Source organism: Oryctolagus cuniculus, chromosome 10, assembly GCF_051225735.1.
Source record: "Oryctolagus cuniculus isolate XC-2025 breed Fujian yellow rabbit chromosome 10, ASM5122573v1, whole genome shotgun sequence".
In the NCBI taxonomy this organism is placed as follows: Eukaryota; Metazoa; Chordata; class Mammalia; order Lagomorpha; family Leporidae; genus Oryctolagus; species Oryctolagus cuniculus.
The window spans coordinates 59,861,064-59,875,981 of NC_142876.1; the positions used below are offsets into that span (position 1 = coordinate 59,861,064).

Below are 14,918 nucleotides of genomic sequence, written 5' to 3' on the forward strand. Positions count from 1 at the left end.
TTTTATATCTGTTGGTGAATAAGATTTCTGTTTTTAAGTTTTAACTATATTATGATGCCTGTTCTTTTGTATGTATAGGTATGAACATATTTCTAATTACTGCAGGAATACTTTGTGATTTTGCCCTCAGTTACTACAAATTTAACCCAGGATTATTACTAAGACCTTTTTATTTATGGATGGCAGACACTTCTCTGATTCTAGTGATTTTTTCATGTTAGTTTCAATGTGATTTTCATGATCCATTGAAAAGCTAACATTGTATGATAGAAACTGATCAAAATGTGTAGCTCGGGTAAAATTTAATAAACAGGGGCCAGCGCTGTGGCACAGCAAGTTAAGCCACCGTCTACAGTGCTGCATCCCATATGGGTGCCGGTTCGAGTCCCAGCTGCTACACTTCTGATCCAGCTCCCCCTGCAAATGTACTTGGGAAAGCAGTGGAGGATGGCCCAATACCTTGGGCCCCTGCACCCACACTGGGGAGACCCAGATGAAGCTCCTGGCTTTGGCCTGGCCCAGCCCCAGCTGGTCGCAGCCATTTGGGGAGAGAACCAGCGGGTAGAAGATTTCCCTCTGTCTCTTTTCTCTCTCTCAGACTTTCAAATAAATAAATAAGTCTTTAAAATATTTTAGTAAACCAGTTTATTTTAATAATTTTTTCAGATATATGTTTCATTTCTGTATTAAAAAATACACAATGATGGGGCCAGCGCTGTGGTGCAGCAGGTTAACACCCTGGCCTGAAGTGCTGGCATCCCATATGGGTGCTGGTTCAAGACCAGGCTGCTCCACTTCTGGATCAGCTCTCTGCTACGGCCTGGGAAAGCAGTGGGAGATGGCCCAAGTCCTTTGGGCCCCTGCACCCGCGTGGGAGACCCGGAGGAGGCTCCTGGCTCCTGGCTTTGGATTGGCACAGCTCCGGCCATTGCGGCCAGTTGGGGAGTAAACCATCAGATGGAAGACCTCTCTCTCTCTCTCTCTGCCTCTCCTTTCTCTGTGTAACTCTGACTTTCAAATAAATAAATAAATTAAAAAAAAATACACAATGCATGAATCTTCATCAGTAATCATAAAGATCTCTTCTATGTATATCTTCTGTTTTTTTTGTTTTGTTTTGTTTTTAACTGTCTACTTATTTATTTGAAAGGCAGTGTTAGAGGGAGAGGCAGAGAGAGAGAAGTCTTCCAACTGCTGGTTCCCTCCCCAGATGGCTGCAGCAGCCAGGGCTTGGCTGAACTGAAGCCAGGAGCTGGAAGCTTCATCCAGGTCTCCCACGTGGGTGCAGGGGCTCAAGGACATTTCTGTTGATTTCTCATTTTCTGTCACTTTCCCAGGCACATTTTCAGGGAGCCGGTTGAAAATTGAAGCAGAGCAGCTGGGACTCAAACCTGCACCCAGCCATACGTGGGGCGGCTTAACCTGCTACACCATAGCACTGGCCCCATGTATATCTTTTTAAATATATTATTTCCCAAAATTACTGGTAGTAAAGATTGATTTGAAATAGAATAAATGCATTTTAATCCTTTTGTTAGTTATTGGCAGTTACTGTTCATAGTTTCGCCAAAATTATATATTTATATTCTTCATGTTAACAACATTATACATTAACAGTTCTTTAAATTCTAAGCCATTTCTTAAAATTTTTTTCTTTGTTGCTGATAAGGTTGAACAATTTTTGTTTTTAATTTGAGAGAGAGAGAGAGAAAGCACTCCCATCTGCTGGTTTACTTCCCAAATGGCCGCAGTGGCCAGGATAGGGCCAGGGCTGAAGCCAGCTGCCAGGACAGGAACTCAACTCCCATGCAGGTGTCAGAAACCCAGTTACTTGAAGTCATCACCACTGCTAGCAGGAACCTGGAGTCAGGAGCCAAAGCTGGGTATCCAATCCAGGTACTCCAGTGTGGCATGCAGGCACGTTAACTGGTGTCTTAACCACTAGGCTTAAACACCTGCCCCAACAGTTTTTGGTGTTGATCACTATAGGATTGTCTGTTGACTTTTTTTCTTTTGGAATGTTTATCGTTTTCTTCTTAGTTATGTATTAAACATATTAATGGTCTTTTATATGCAAGAACCTGTTTCTGCATTTGTTTTTTAAAATTTTACGTTTGTATAGAGGATAACAGATTATTTTCCTAGTACTATTGCTAATGATTGTGTGCCTTTAATCTTCTGTGAACCTGGATTTTATTTTGGCCCTTTTTCAAATTCATTAATTATCTTGGCATAGTTGGTAAATCTTTCTGTACCAATAAATTTTTGTACCAAGAATTTTGTTATTGTATCTAATCTATCACTAATATCAGAGGTTTAATTACATAAGGCTTTTAAGCTGTGTACATGCTAGGTGTACCTAGCCTAAAGTTTGACTTATTGTCTAGCAACAACTAACCAGTATAGCATTTTTATAAATTAAAATGTTCTCAACATTTAACATTCTGGAATTTTTACATTAAGATCCGAAATTCTGAACTTACTTGGAAAAATCTAAAGACCTGACAGCGTTAGATAAATTCTCTTAATTACAGTCCTTTGTGGGGCCTGAATAGTGGCTGTTCCTCTCAGTGCAGCTGTGTTCTAGTCATCCACATCCGTGGCACATTTATTTATTAAGTTATTTGAGAGGAAGAGAAAAAGCTCCCATCTGCTGATTCATTCCTCACATGTCTGTAATAACCCAGTTACTGTAGCTGTATCCAGTCAGCTATATCCGTGCTACTTCTTTTAATCTCTAATTTATGTATATCTGTACATATTTGTTTTAGACAGAGAGATCTCCCATCTGCTTGTTCAATCTTCATATGCCTACTACAATAACCCAGACTGAAGCTGGGAGCCAGAAACCCAGTCCAGGTCTCCCATAATGGCAGATACTCAACCACCAACCACTTGAGCTATCACTCGATGCTTCACAGAGTCAGCATATGCAAAACGCTGGAATCAGGAGCCGAGCTAGGACTTGAACCTAGACACTCCATTATGGGGTCCAGACATTCCAACCACTAGACCAAATACCAAGTACATATCCCTCTTTTTTTTGTTTTAAATAAAGATTTGTTTATTTATTTGAAAGAGTTATTGAGAGGGAGGGAGAGACAGAGAGAAATCCCCACCTGCTGGTTCATCCCTCAATGGCCAGGGCTGAGTCAGACTGAAGCCAGGAGCTGGGTTTAAGAGCCCAGACACTTGGACCATCTTCCACTGCTTTTCCCAGGCCATTAGCAGGGAGCTGGATCTGAAAAGGAGCAGCTAGGACAGGAACCGGCACCCATAAGGATACCAGAATACCAGGCAGTAGTTTTACCCACTGCTTCACAATGCCAGCCCTACATGTTCCTCTTTTCATCTCTTGATATTAAGAACAATTTTATTTGCCACTTATATTTACACTTGTTCTATTGGTTTTACTAATTAATTAATTTATTTGAAAGAGAAAGACAATTCCCATCCACTGGTTCACTCTCAAAATGCATGCAATAGCTGAGGCTGATGCCTGGAGCCTGGAACTCAATCTGAGTCTCTCATGTGGATGGCAGGGACACAAGCACTTAGGCCATTATCTGCTGCCTGCCAGGGTGCACGTCATCAGGAAGCTGGGATCCGAAGCAGAGTTGAGAATCAAACCCATTTTCCCTATTTACCTGTGTCCTTTTTTCTTGAGCCCTCTGTAACCATTCAAAGTTGCAAACCCTGCTGTTCCCCAGCAGCTGCAACTAAAATACAAGCTTCATGCCACATGTATTAATTACCTCTTACCACTAGAGGTCCCTAATATCTCACCAAACAAGCCGAAAACTCAAGTCCTGTTTGGCTCCTGCCTGGTGTGTTGTCTATGTCTGAGCAGAGCTGGATTTAGGAATCTAATTTTTAACAGTATGGTTTCTTTTTGTTTTTCTGTTTGTTTGTTTTTGTCCTTGGGAAGCTCAGAACACCACCAATATTTGTAAATGTTCCACATTTTCTTGAAGAGAATGTGTTTTGCCTTTTGGAAGTTATCTAAATTTGTAATTTTTCAAGTTTTTACTTGTGTTATTCAAATTCTCTATATATAATTTGTATACTTGAATTAGAAATTTCTGACAGTTTTCTTAAGTTTAATTGGGATGTAATTTGTTTGTTTGAAAGGCAGAGTTAGTGACAGGCAGAGAGAGAAAGAGAGAGGTCTTCTATCTGCTGGTTTACTCTCCAAATGGCCTCAAGGCTGGAGCTGTGCCCATTGAAGCCAGGATCCTGGAGCTTCTTCCCCGTCTCCCACGTGGGTACAAGGGCCCAACAACTTGGCCCTTCCTCTACCACTTTCCCAGCCAAGTAGAGAGCTGGATCTGAAGTGAAACAGCTGGGACTCGAACTGGCGCCCACATGGGATGCCAACATTGCAGGTGACAGCGTTACCCACTACACCACAGCACCAGCCCCTTGTTTGTTTCTAATATGCATAATTTCCATTTATACTTGGGTCTAGTTTTAGACTCCAGTTCTCTTCATTTCTATTATGTGTATCCTTTAAAGAAGAGAGGTTGGGGCTGGTGACGTAGTCAGGCTACCACCTAGACACTAGGATCCCGTATGGGCGTTAGTTCAAGTCCTGGCTGCTCCATTTGTGATCTAGCTTCCTGCTAGTGTGCCTGGGAAAGCAGTGGAAAATGGCCCAAGTGCTTGGGCCCTTGCATCAGTTTGAGAGACCTAGAAGAAGTTCCTGGCTCCTGGCTTCAGTCTGGCCCATACAGGCCAATGTAGCCATTTGAGAGATGAACTAGCCGATGGAAGATATCTCTCTCTTTCTCTCTCTCTCCCCACCCATGTAACTACCTTTCAAATAAAATAAATAAATCTTTAAATAAAGTGTTTTTAAAATAGAGACTTCTTTAAAAAATACATTTAACATTAAAAGTTAAATTTTATGTATCAAGCATATTTTAAGATAGATCGATTGATTTGAAAGTCAGAGTTAGAGATAGGGACAGACCATCTGCTGGCTCTCTCCCCAGATAGCCACAACCACTGGGGCTGGGCCAGGCCAGAGCCAGGAGCCAGGAGCTTCATCCAGGTCTCTCATGAGGGTGCAGGGTCCCAAGGACTTGGGCCATCCTTCTGCTTTCCCAGTCACATTAGCAAGGAGCAGCTGGGTCTCAAACCAGTGCCCATGTGAGTTGTCAGCATTGCAGGCAGCAGCTTAACCAGTTAGGCCACACAGAAGTCCCATATAAGCATATCTTAAACAGAATTAAAAGAACAGTGACAGTGTGTTGATAATTGTTGATTCTGAGTGATGAATATGTAGAAGTTCATTACCTGCTTCTGTAATAGAAAAATATGAGCAAACAATGAAAGAGAAGTTATAAATGATCAGTAAATATACAAATTATGACCTCCATATCACTCAGAGATGCTAGTTCATTAAAACGATAATAATTGGTTGATTTATAAACACTTTTTAATAAAACAAAACAAAAAAAAAATGACTGCTGTACTCTCATCTTACCATTGGTGAGAGCATAAATTGATACAGCCTTTTTAAGAGAAATTTGATACCTACCTATTAAAATAAACTTTTAACTAATCATTGTGTTTTTCATTATCCACCCTAGAAAGCACTTTTCAGAGACAGATTTTCTGCTGCATAATTGTTAAAATTTTTAAATGAACTAAATGTACATTAACTGATGAAAATATTATGATATATATTTATATCATGAATAAAATTTTAAAATTGGTATTAATATGTATCACATGAAGTTAATAAATAAAATTGAGTGCTGAAAGAAAACTGCTAGAGTATTTTCTTTAAATAGAAACTTTTAAAAATATGTTTATATTCTTGTAAATAAATTGAAAGCAGCTTTCAGAAACTATATGAAATTGGTAGTTTGTTTAGTGGTAGGCTTATAAACTATTCTTTGGTAAAGAATGTTATGTTGTACATTTTTAAAAAATTTTTATATCTTCGTGTGTAAATTGTATTATAGTCTAAGAAATAAAGCAGTAAGTATCTAATTTCCTGTAGAACTGTAAAAATTCACTTGGGATAAAAATATTTATATTTTAATCTTTTACTAGTCATATACTGTGATCTTATGTTAAAGTATATCAAAAAGTTCTTTGTGCATTCATGAAAAAAATACCATTCTTAGAAAACTGATCTTCAAAGCTTTTGAGGCCCTCTTTGACACTTGGGACTGGTGGGTCTGCTTCCATGGTAACACTGTAACCTAAACTCAGCATTGGGCTTTGGATATTTCTTTGTGATTGTTTTTATAACTTTCACAGCAACAGCTATTTCATACTGCTTCAACTTAAAATTTAGAATCCAAGAAAAAATATCTTAATCAAGATATATGGTTTGAAAGAAAAGATACTTCTTAAAGTTTTGTTATATGTAATTTTTTGTGTGCCTCCAAACCAATAACTGAAAGGTAAAAAGTTTTATTTATGTCTTGGGTGGTGATGATGGTTTAATGTAAATATCAGTCAATCCTTTGCCTTTAAAATGTAGCACTTAATTGAAAAAATGATGAGGTATGTAACATTTATGCATTGAAAATATAATTTTTAATTTGGGTTATTCCTTACTGCTTTTTTATTTATATAGAGTCTAGTGCTGGCAGAAAATAGCCCCGGAAGAGATAGTACTGAGTATTTCATTGTATTTGAGCCTCGCCTGTCACGTTTATCAAGAACTTTAGAACCATATATCCTACCATTTATGTTTTACAACGGTAAGTTTCTAGGAAAACAAGTGGTTAGTGGTATTTTAGATAATCCTGTTTTGCTTTCCATTAACATGTCTAGTGATCTAATCATGCTGGTGAAGTCAAAATTTTTTGTTTATTTTTTGCTATAGATGTTAAGAAACAGCAACAAATGGCTGCACTTACAAAAGAAAAGGATCAATTATCTAAGTCTATTATTATGTATCGAAATTTATTTGACGCCAGCAAACAGCTTCTTGATGAAATGAAATGTGAGTCATCTTGTATTCAATGACAATAAAAATTATACTTTACAGGCTGGTGGAGCAGCAGATGGAGGCCCTGTAGAAAGACAGTAAAGATGCTTTATGTTATTTTGTCATTTGGTGCTTTTTAAGATGAAGTATTCCTCATTTTAAATGAATGTGTATCCTGCGTATAATTTATGAAAATTTGATATTTTGTTAGGACTCTGAAATCTGGAAAACTGAAGGCTATTAACATAATAATACTGTTAATATCTAGTTTCAGTTTTTGGAAAAAGATACTGGATCACATTATGACTGAGAGAATGATGTGTAATTTAGTTTTTAGTATGGGCCATGGGCTGTATGTGTTTAGTTAAAATACCTTTAGTATGTTACACCTTGGAAATGTACCAGGCAACCCACACTGGTTCTGAAATAGGTAACTTCTTTTTTAATCAATCCACAGAATGTTTGCTACAGTTTTCAATAATGTTTCTGTACAGTTAAGACAAACATTTACCAAGTTGTGCTCTATTTTATCTTATCCTTTGTCAAATTTTTTGCTATAGTTTTTGGGTTAGTGTTAGTTGCAAAGTTAGACTATAATAGGCATTAAGTTGAGTAATGAGATACAGTACTAAAAATTAGTTCTATAAAGTCTTAGTTGGCTCTTGAGAGCAATGTTGTACAATTAATATGTAATCATGTGAATAAAATAACTTTCCAAGAGCACTAGGAATTTGCAGTGTATCTCCCTTACCTGCATTAATTTTGTTTCTCAGTTTTGCATATTAGAAGTGAACCTAAAGACTTTGAATTTCTGAGCTATTGCATGTCAGTTTTCATTTTAGTATAAAGCATTAAAAGGAATTTAAGTTGACATATATTTAAAACCTGTTTTGGACCTTTCAGAAATTGATTCTTTTTCTTTGTTTTTTGATTTTAGGCCAAGTTGAAGAAGCAAAGTTAAAGGAGGCTCAGTTGCGAAATGAACTAAAAATTCATAATATTGATATTCCTGCAGCACAGCAGGTACAGTTTTTAAGTATACATCAATTTTTTTGAAATTACATTCTGTTATTACATTTTGTAAAAAGCCACTCCCATTTTATTGGAAATGCTGTAAGCACTATTGTTTTAGGGTACAAAGACATAAGTGCACCATATTCATTTACTAAACATTAAAAGTGGCTAATAAAATGATAACGTGCTCTTTTCAAAGAAGTTTTTAATGTGATGACGCCAATAAATGCAGTCAATAAGACTCCAACTTGAGTAATACATTGAAAAGACTATAAAGAAAAACTAATATATACATGATTTAAACAAAATAAAAGTAACAAAAAGCAATACAGAGTTTTACAAAACATTCTTTTGCATGATAATTCGGTCTCAAATAGTATAGGTAGTATATTTCTTAAGTAAGAAAAAATATTCAATGAAGTAGGAGCCTAACCATGGGCAGTAGGTGGTGGTGTTTCTTAGGTTATGCCTACTAATTACTATTTCTGAGTTATCCAAATTGTCGATTTTCCTCTACTATCACTATAATAAGCTACCTGATACAATAGCAGTTGGCTCTGTAGTTAATTTTTCTTTATGAATTACAGATACCACACATTGAAGCACTTTTGAAAAAAAAGATGTCAGAACAGGAAGAACTAAAAAAAAAACCCAGAAGATCATGTACTCTTCCAAACTATACAAAAGGCAGTGGAGATGTTTTAGGAAAGGTTTGTGCTTAAGCCTTTTAAGAAGCAGTATATATTATCTTTTGTGTTGTTTAAAAGAGATACTATAAAAGATTTTTTTTTTTTTTTTGTAATTAAATTCCCTGCTCTCATTACCACAACAGAGATTTGGCTGTTTAAAACTGAAATCTGTGAGGAGTAGTAGTATTGAGAGCTGTGATAGAAGTTGTTAATGTTATTTTCTACTTAGAGATACTTTCATGTCATGGGGCTTTAGAGGTAGCCAAGACTGTAAAAGTGGCTGAAACTTAAGGAAGACTATAGAAGAAAGAAATGTCAGACTTTTTCTGAATTCTGACTCTAATGTTTTTAGAGAGTGAGTTATGGGCTGCTCCTCAAAATTAAGAAACAGCAATAACAAACAAAACTTTATGTGTATTTGCTACCAAGTGAAAGAGTACCAATCTTTCTGTTTTCTTTTCTATTTGGTTTTGCCTGGTACATGAATTTGTTTTCATTTTTACCCTATCATTATTCAGCCATGAGCATTCTATTTTATGTTTTTGAATCAGAATTTCTATTTGCACTTATTAGGAAGTTCTTTAGCTAAGTTTATTTTTTCTTACATCTTTTATCATCCCCTGCAGTTTCCCTAACACTTGCAGTTTTTAATGCTCTTAATATTTGATTTCCACATTTCAGTGATTCATCCAAAATTCTTGCTCAGTATGTTAAGATTTTTACCAACATATAAATAAGTTTTCTGAATAGAAATGTATTTTAAGGTCTTTTGTTAAGGTATTTCTCGTTATATATCTTGAAAGTCTAGGAGAAATCTATAAAATTTAATTTTATGTAGTTTCCCCTGTCCTCTCAGAAGTATAAACCCTACCCTAATCAATAAGAGAAAACTGCATTCTCTCCAAATCTTTCTTAATCATCATCCTTGCTTCCCTTTAAAAAATCATTTATTGTAAAACTAGAATAAATTATCATGTAACTATAGTAGGGAAAAAGTGGAGAATTGCCCCTAACCTTATATATAGTTTTAGCATGGTGACTACCACCGTTAACATGGATGTTTTAGTCTTTTTTGCCCCGATTCCAAATTCTTGAAACTCCATTCCTAAATGAGGAAGAAATAGTGGTAGTCGTAAGGTTTAGAAAGCTATATTAACTTTAACTATTTTGAATTAAATGCTAAAACTGCATTATTTTATCTATATAGTATTTAAATAAATAAACTGTTTTATCAACAAGGAAATCCCAATTATAAGGATATTATTAAAGTGTGAAAAAGTATATATTTAGTTAGCTGATAAGAGTAATAATTTTATTTGCTTAATTGCTAATTTACTGAAGTTTAGTCTATGGAAAAACTTCCAGAATTTAACAGCAGAATGAACAGCTATATATATATTCAAGCCAGTACATTTTTGTATCTTAAGAATTTAATCCATGTGAGTGCTGAAGAAAGGTGTTCTTTGCTATTTAGGTTTGAGCTTTTAAAATATTTATGATCCAATTTTTATATACTACTTTTTAAAATTTTTACTTGATTTTATTAAAATGGGTTGTAGATTGCACATCTAGCACAAATTGAAGATGATAGAGCTGCAATGGTTATTTCTTGGCATCTGGCAAGTGACATGGACTGTGTAGTTACTCTAACCACTGATGCTGCACGTCGGATCTATGATGAAACCCAAGGTCGTCAGCAGGTGTTGCCCCTTGATTCTATTTATAAGAAGAATATTCCAGATTGGAAAAGGTTAGAAAAAACTTGGACATCATAATTTTTTCTGAAATATATTTTAATCAAAACCCTGAATTTAAAAAGATTTCTCTAAACTATACCTAAAACAAACTTAGAAGTGACTCAAATTACCTCTATCAATTTTGTGTTCACAAATGAACACAATTTAATCACATGTACTGATATGTTTATTTGCCAGCTAAATATTATTTATATATGTGGTATATTCACACACAAACATAGGTACACACAAACCCAGAGTAAGTTTTTGGCCTTTGGAACAGGATGTTACTATTATTAATAGAATGTGGAGTACCTTTATTTGGAGTAAGCCTGGAGATTTAAGAAGTCTTCTAAAAGTTCGTGGAAAATGCATGTTGTGATAAAACTGCATGGGTTTCAAAAAATGTCTGTGACAAAATAAACAACATCTTTTAATTTCATTTTCCATTAACTTTTGAAGTATTCTCATGCATGTCTTTTGTCCTTTTTATGTCCTGTGAAAATAAGCCATCATTTAACGTAAAGAAGGTCTGCTATTATAATCATCCATAAATGTTGGAACTACCAATAGCAGTTAAAATGTAAGAGATGATGTAGCTAAATATTTCATCCTTATTTTAATATGTCCAGTTTGTTTAAATAATTGTTTCTTGATTTATTTTTCATAATGCTTGTTTTTAAACAATAACCTTGGAAAATAATTTAGTGTTTTTGCTCTAATTCTTTTTTAATATTTATGTGTATTCTGCCTGTTTTTTAAAATTCACCCAAAAAGACTAGAAGGCTATCCTAACAAAACAAAAATAAGAATATGTAAGTTTCAGCCAATAATTTTCTCAAATTCTCATTTTTTTGAAGATTTATTTATTTATTTATTTGAAAGAGTTACACAGAGAGAGGAGGAGAGGCAGAGAGAGAGAGGTCTTCCATCTGTTGGTTCACTCCCCAGTTGGCCACAATGGGCTGGTGCTGTGCTGATCCAAAGCCAGGAGCCAGGAGCCTCCTCCAGGTCTCCCACGCGGGTGCAGGGGCCCACGGAATTGGGCCATCTCCCACTGCTTTCCCAGGCCATAGCAGAGAGCTGGATCGGAAGTGGAGCAGCCAGGACTCAAACCTTTGCCCATATGGGATGCCATGCTACACCACAGTGCTGGCCCCTCTCAGATTCATAGCCAAAGTTTTGCAAGACGCATATTTGGGTAGGAGTGAAAACTTGAAGAAAAATAGGAACTCATATGCAGAGTCTGCCGCATCAGTAAATTTAAATGTCTTTTGTTCGTGTAATCTGAAGACAGATTGAGGAAATAGTTGGGACTTGAACTTAAATGTTTCAGATTCTAAAATCTCACTCCATGTTCACATCATGGGAAGTCGTGAGGGGTCATAATTATATCATTGATAAAAGTATATTTTGTGAAAAAATATGCCCACTAGGATGGCCCCTTTTCTTTAAGATTTTTTTATTTGCTTGTTTGAAAGAGTGACAGAGAGAAAGAAATCTTCCATCCACTGATTCACCCCCCAAATGGTCGCAACAGCCAGAGCTGACTCAGGCTACAGCCAGGAGCCAGGAACTCCATCCTGGTCTCCCACATGGGTGGCAGAGGCTCAAGCACTTGTGTCGCCTTCTGCCTTCCCAGGCATGGTAATAGGAGGCTGGATCGCAAGTGGAACTCAAAGCAGCACTCTGATATGGGATGCTGGAATTAGATTCAATGGCTTAACCTACTGGCTTACCCCTACTGTCCCTGGGGTAGGGATAGGATGGCTTTTCACCTTAATCTCTGTAGACCATGTTAAGAATCCTTGATGTAGAAAAGATACGCATTTGTAACTTAGGGCTGAAGTTTGCTCTCAAAATGAGTTTTTGTCTCTGTTTCTAGTATTTTGCTTTATTGGGATGGAGTTATTTCCTGGTGCCCCTGCTCCACTGTGTGGAAGGGAAAATCTCTGTCACCCTAATCAATCAGGCACGCCAACAACACTGTCTCTAAAATTCCATTATTATCCATGGCTTCAATTGCTCTTTCTGTTCTGTGAGAGAGACAAGGTGTAAGGTATTTAGAGGTGTCTCCCTCACAGGTATCTCAAATTTAGGCCTTGCTCTTTGCCCTCCACGTTATGTGGCCGTTCTCTTCATGAAATAGTTTTATTGTTGGCATCCTCATTTGACACCAGCTTCAGAGGCTGCTTTTCAAACTAAATTACAGTTAGCTTATATTTTAATAGAAACTAATTGAGGGAAAGAATACAAATGAAACCAAAGTGTTTTTGTACAAAAATTGTTTTCATTTCTAAGGGTAAAATAGCTGATCATTTAGGAGTATCACTTGTGGTTAATTGGGAGTTGATTTTATGATCGAGTTGATGTATAATATTTTTGTATATTTTTCATATTTTTAAAAAAGTTGTGTGTACTCTAATACCTGTTTAAAATTTATTTTCATTTAGACCTCTACCTCATTTCAGAAATGGGAAATTGTATTTTAAACCCATTGGAAATCCCGTCTTTGCCCGAGATTTGTTAACTTTTCCAGATAATGTAGAACATTGTGAAACAGGTAAAGGACACCATGGTAGTTTTATTTTATGAAGATTTGTGATACAGTTCTAAATACTAATAATTTATTTTCGTTCATAAGTGATGGGTTTTTTTAATAATTTTTTAAATTTTTAAGTGATAACATTTTTAAGGTTCAATATGATGTTTCAATATACATATATGTCGTGTAATGAATCAGATCAGGGAAATCAACATATCCAACCCTCAGACATTTATCATTTCTTTAAATGCACATCCTCTCTACCAGCTGTTTTGAAATATTTAATTAATTATTGTTAACTATATCCTACTGAGTTGTAGAACATCCAAAGTTATCTCTCCTATCCAGCTGCACCCCTAATAGGGGTACCTATTAACCATCCTTTCTATGTCCCCCATCACTTAAGTGATAGTTTAATGTTTTAAAAGAATTTCAGTGAGTATTATATTTTAAATGGACCCCAAAATCATAATTTTCAAAATTCATTTATTGATTTTTTTTTTTTTTTTTTTTTAGTATTTGGTATGCTGTTAGGAGACACCATCATTTTGGACAATCTGGATGCAGCCAATCATTATAGAAAAGAGGTATGTATTTGATTGCTTTTCAGATTTATAGCTACAACTTTTTTTTTTGACAGGCAGAGTGGACAGTGAGAGAGAGAGACAGAGAGAAAGGTCTTCCTTTGCCGTTGGTTCACCCTCCAATGGCCGGTGCAGGAGGCAGGAGCCAGGTGCTTTTCCTGGTCTCCCATGGGGTGCAGGGCCCAAGGACTTGGGCCATCCTCCACTGCACTCCCGGGCCACAGCAGAGAGCTGGCCTGGAAGAGGGGCAACCAGGATAGAATCCGGCGCCCCGACCGGGACTAGAACCCGGTGTGCCGGCGCCGCTAGGCAGAGGATTAGCCTACTGAGCCACGGCGCCGGCCTGTAGCTACAACTTTTAACTTGTATTTTTAAAATATAATATCGTATAACTATGTATAAACCATCCCATTGGATGATGCATATACAAATAACCAAATAGCCTTGTCAAGACCAATTTAAATCCTGCAGATTTAAGCAACATAAAGTTGTACAAAATATTTGAATGAGCTAAGATGCAAATTAAAATGAAACATGATTTTGGGCTACAAAATTGAAACTGAGCACTGTCCCTAATGCCTTTGATGTAGACTCTCTCTCCCTTTAGCTTATAGTTCCTCTGTTACCACTTCAATGATCGCAAGTCAACTGCTTGCTAAACATGAACTTAATAAATTAAGGTACTAGTTGATGGGTCAGGCTGGCCCCATAAGACCCAAGGGTCATGATCAATGAAAGTGATACCCATATAGCTATAGACCCCAGACTGACTGAGACCCCCTTTGCCATCACAGCAGTTTCAGAAAAACACACCAATACCCTATTTCTTAAAAATTAAAGGAAGGTCACCAGCCATGTGGACCAACCAATGACTGCACATGAACTGACCTCACACTGCTCAACAGCTTTAATTGCCTAAGACTCAAAGCAGTGTTATTGATGACAGTATTAGAAAAAGAACATACTCTTAAATGACCATGAAGTACCAGTTTGCTAGAGCTGTCATAACCAAATACCACAGATTGGATGGCTGAAGCAGCAGAATTTATTGCCTTATAGGTCTGACGACTAGAAGTACAGTTTCAAGGTATCAGTGGGGTTAGGTTTTCTTAGGAATACAAGTGAGGGAATCTATTCCAGGCCTGTCTCCCTGTCTTGTAAGTGGCTGTCTTTTCCTTGTGTCTTTTCACTCACCCCAATGACCTCATTTTAATTTTTTTCCTCATTTTAATTTTTTTAGAGATTTATATCATTCATTTGAAAGAGTTATAGAGAGAGGTAGAGACAGAGAAAGGTCCCGCATCCACTGGTTTACTCCTCAAATGGCCAAAATAGCCAGAGCTGAGCCAATCCGTCCAAAGCCAGGAGCCAGGAGCTTCCTCTAGGTCTCCCAGATTG

General features: G+C 36.7%; 1 protein-coding gene across 7 annotated transcripts in view; it reads left to right on the forward strand.

Moving 5' to 3' along the window:
• Window positions 1-14,918, forward strand: part of SMCHD1 (structural maintenance of chromosomes flexible hinge domain containing 1) — a 165,415-nt gene that overhangs the window by 120,195 nt on the left and 30,302 nt on the right. For all 7 annotated transcript variants that reach the window (XM_051851359.3, XM_051851361.3, XM_008261120.5 and 4 more), the window contains exons 38-44: window positions 6,596-6,722; window positions 6,848-6,967; window positions 7,890-7,975; window positions 8,554-8,676; window positions 10,215-10,405; window positions 12,845-12,954; window positions 13,453-13,523. In XM_051851359.3, coding sequence (XP_051707319.3) covers window positions 6,596-6,722; window positions 6,848-6,967; window positions 7,890-7,975; window positions 8,554-8,676; window positions 10,215-10,405; window positions 12,845-12,954; window positions 13,453-13,523 — 828 coding nt within the window. The remainder of the gene's footprint in view (window positions 1-6,595; window positions 6,723-6,847; window positions 6,968-7,889; window positions 7,976-8,553; window positions 8,677-10,214; window positions 10,406-12,844; window positions 12,955-13,452; window positions 13,524-14,918) is intronic.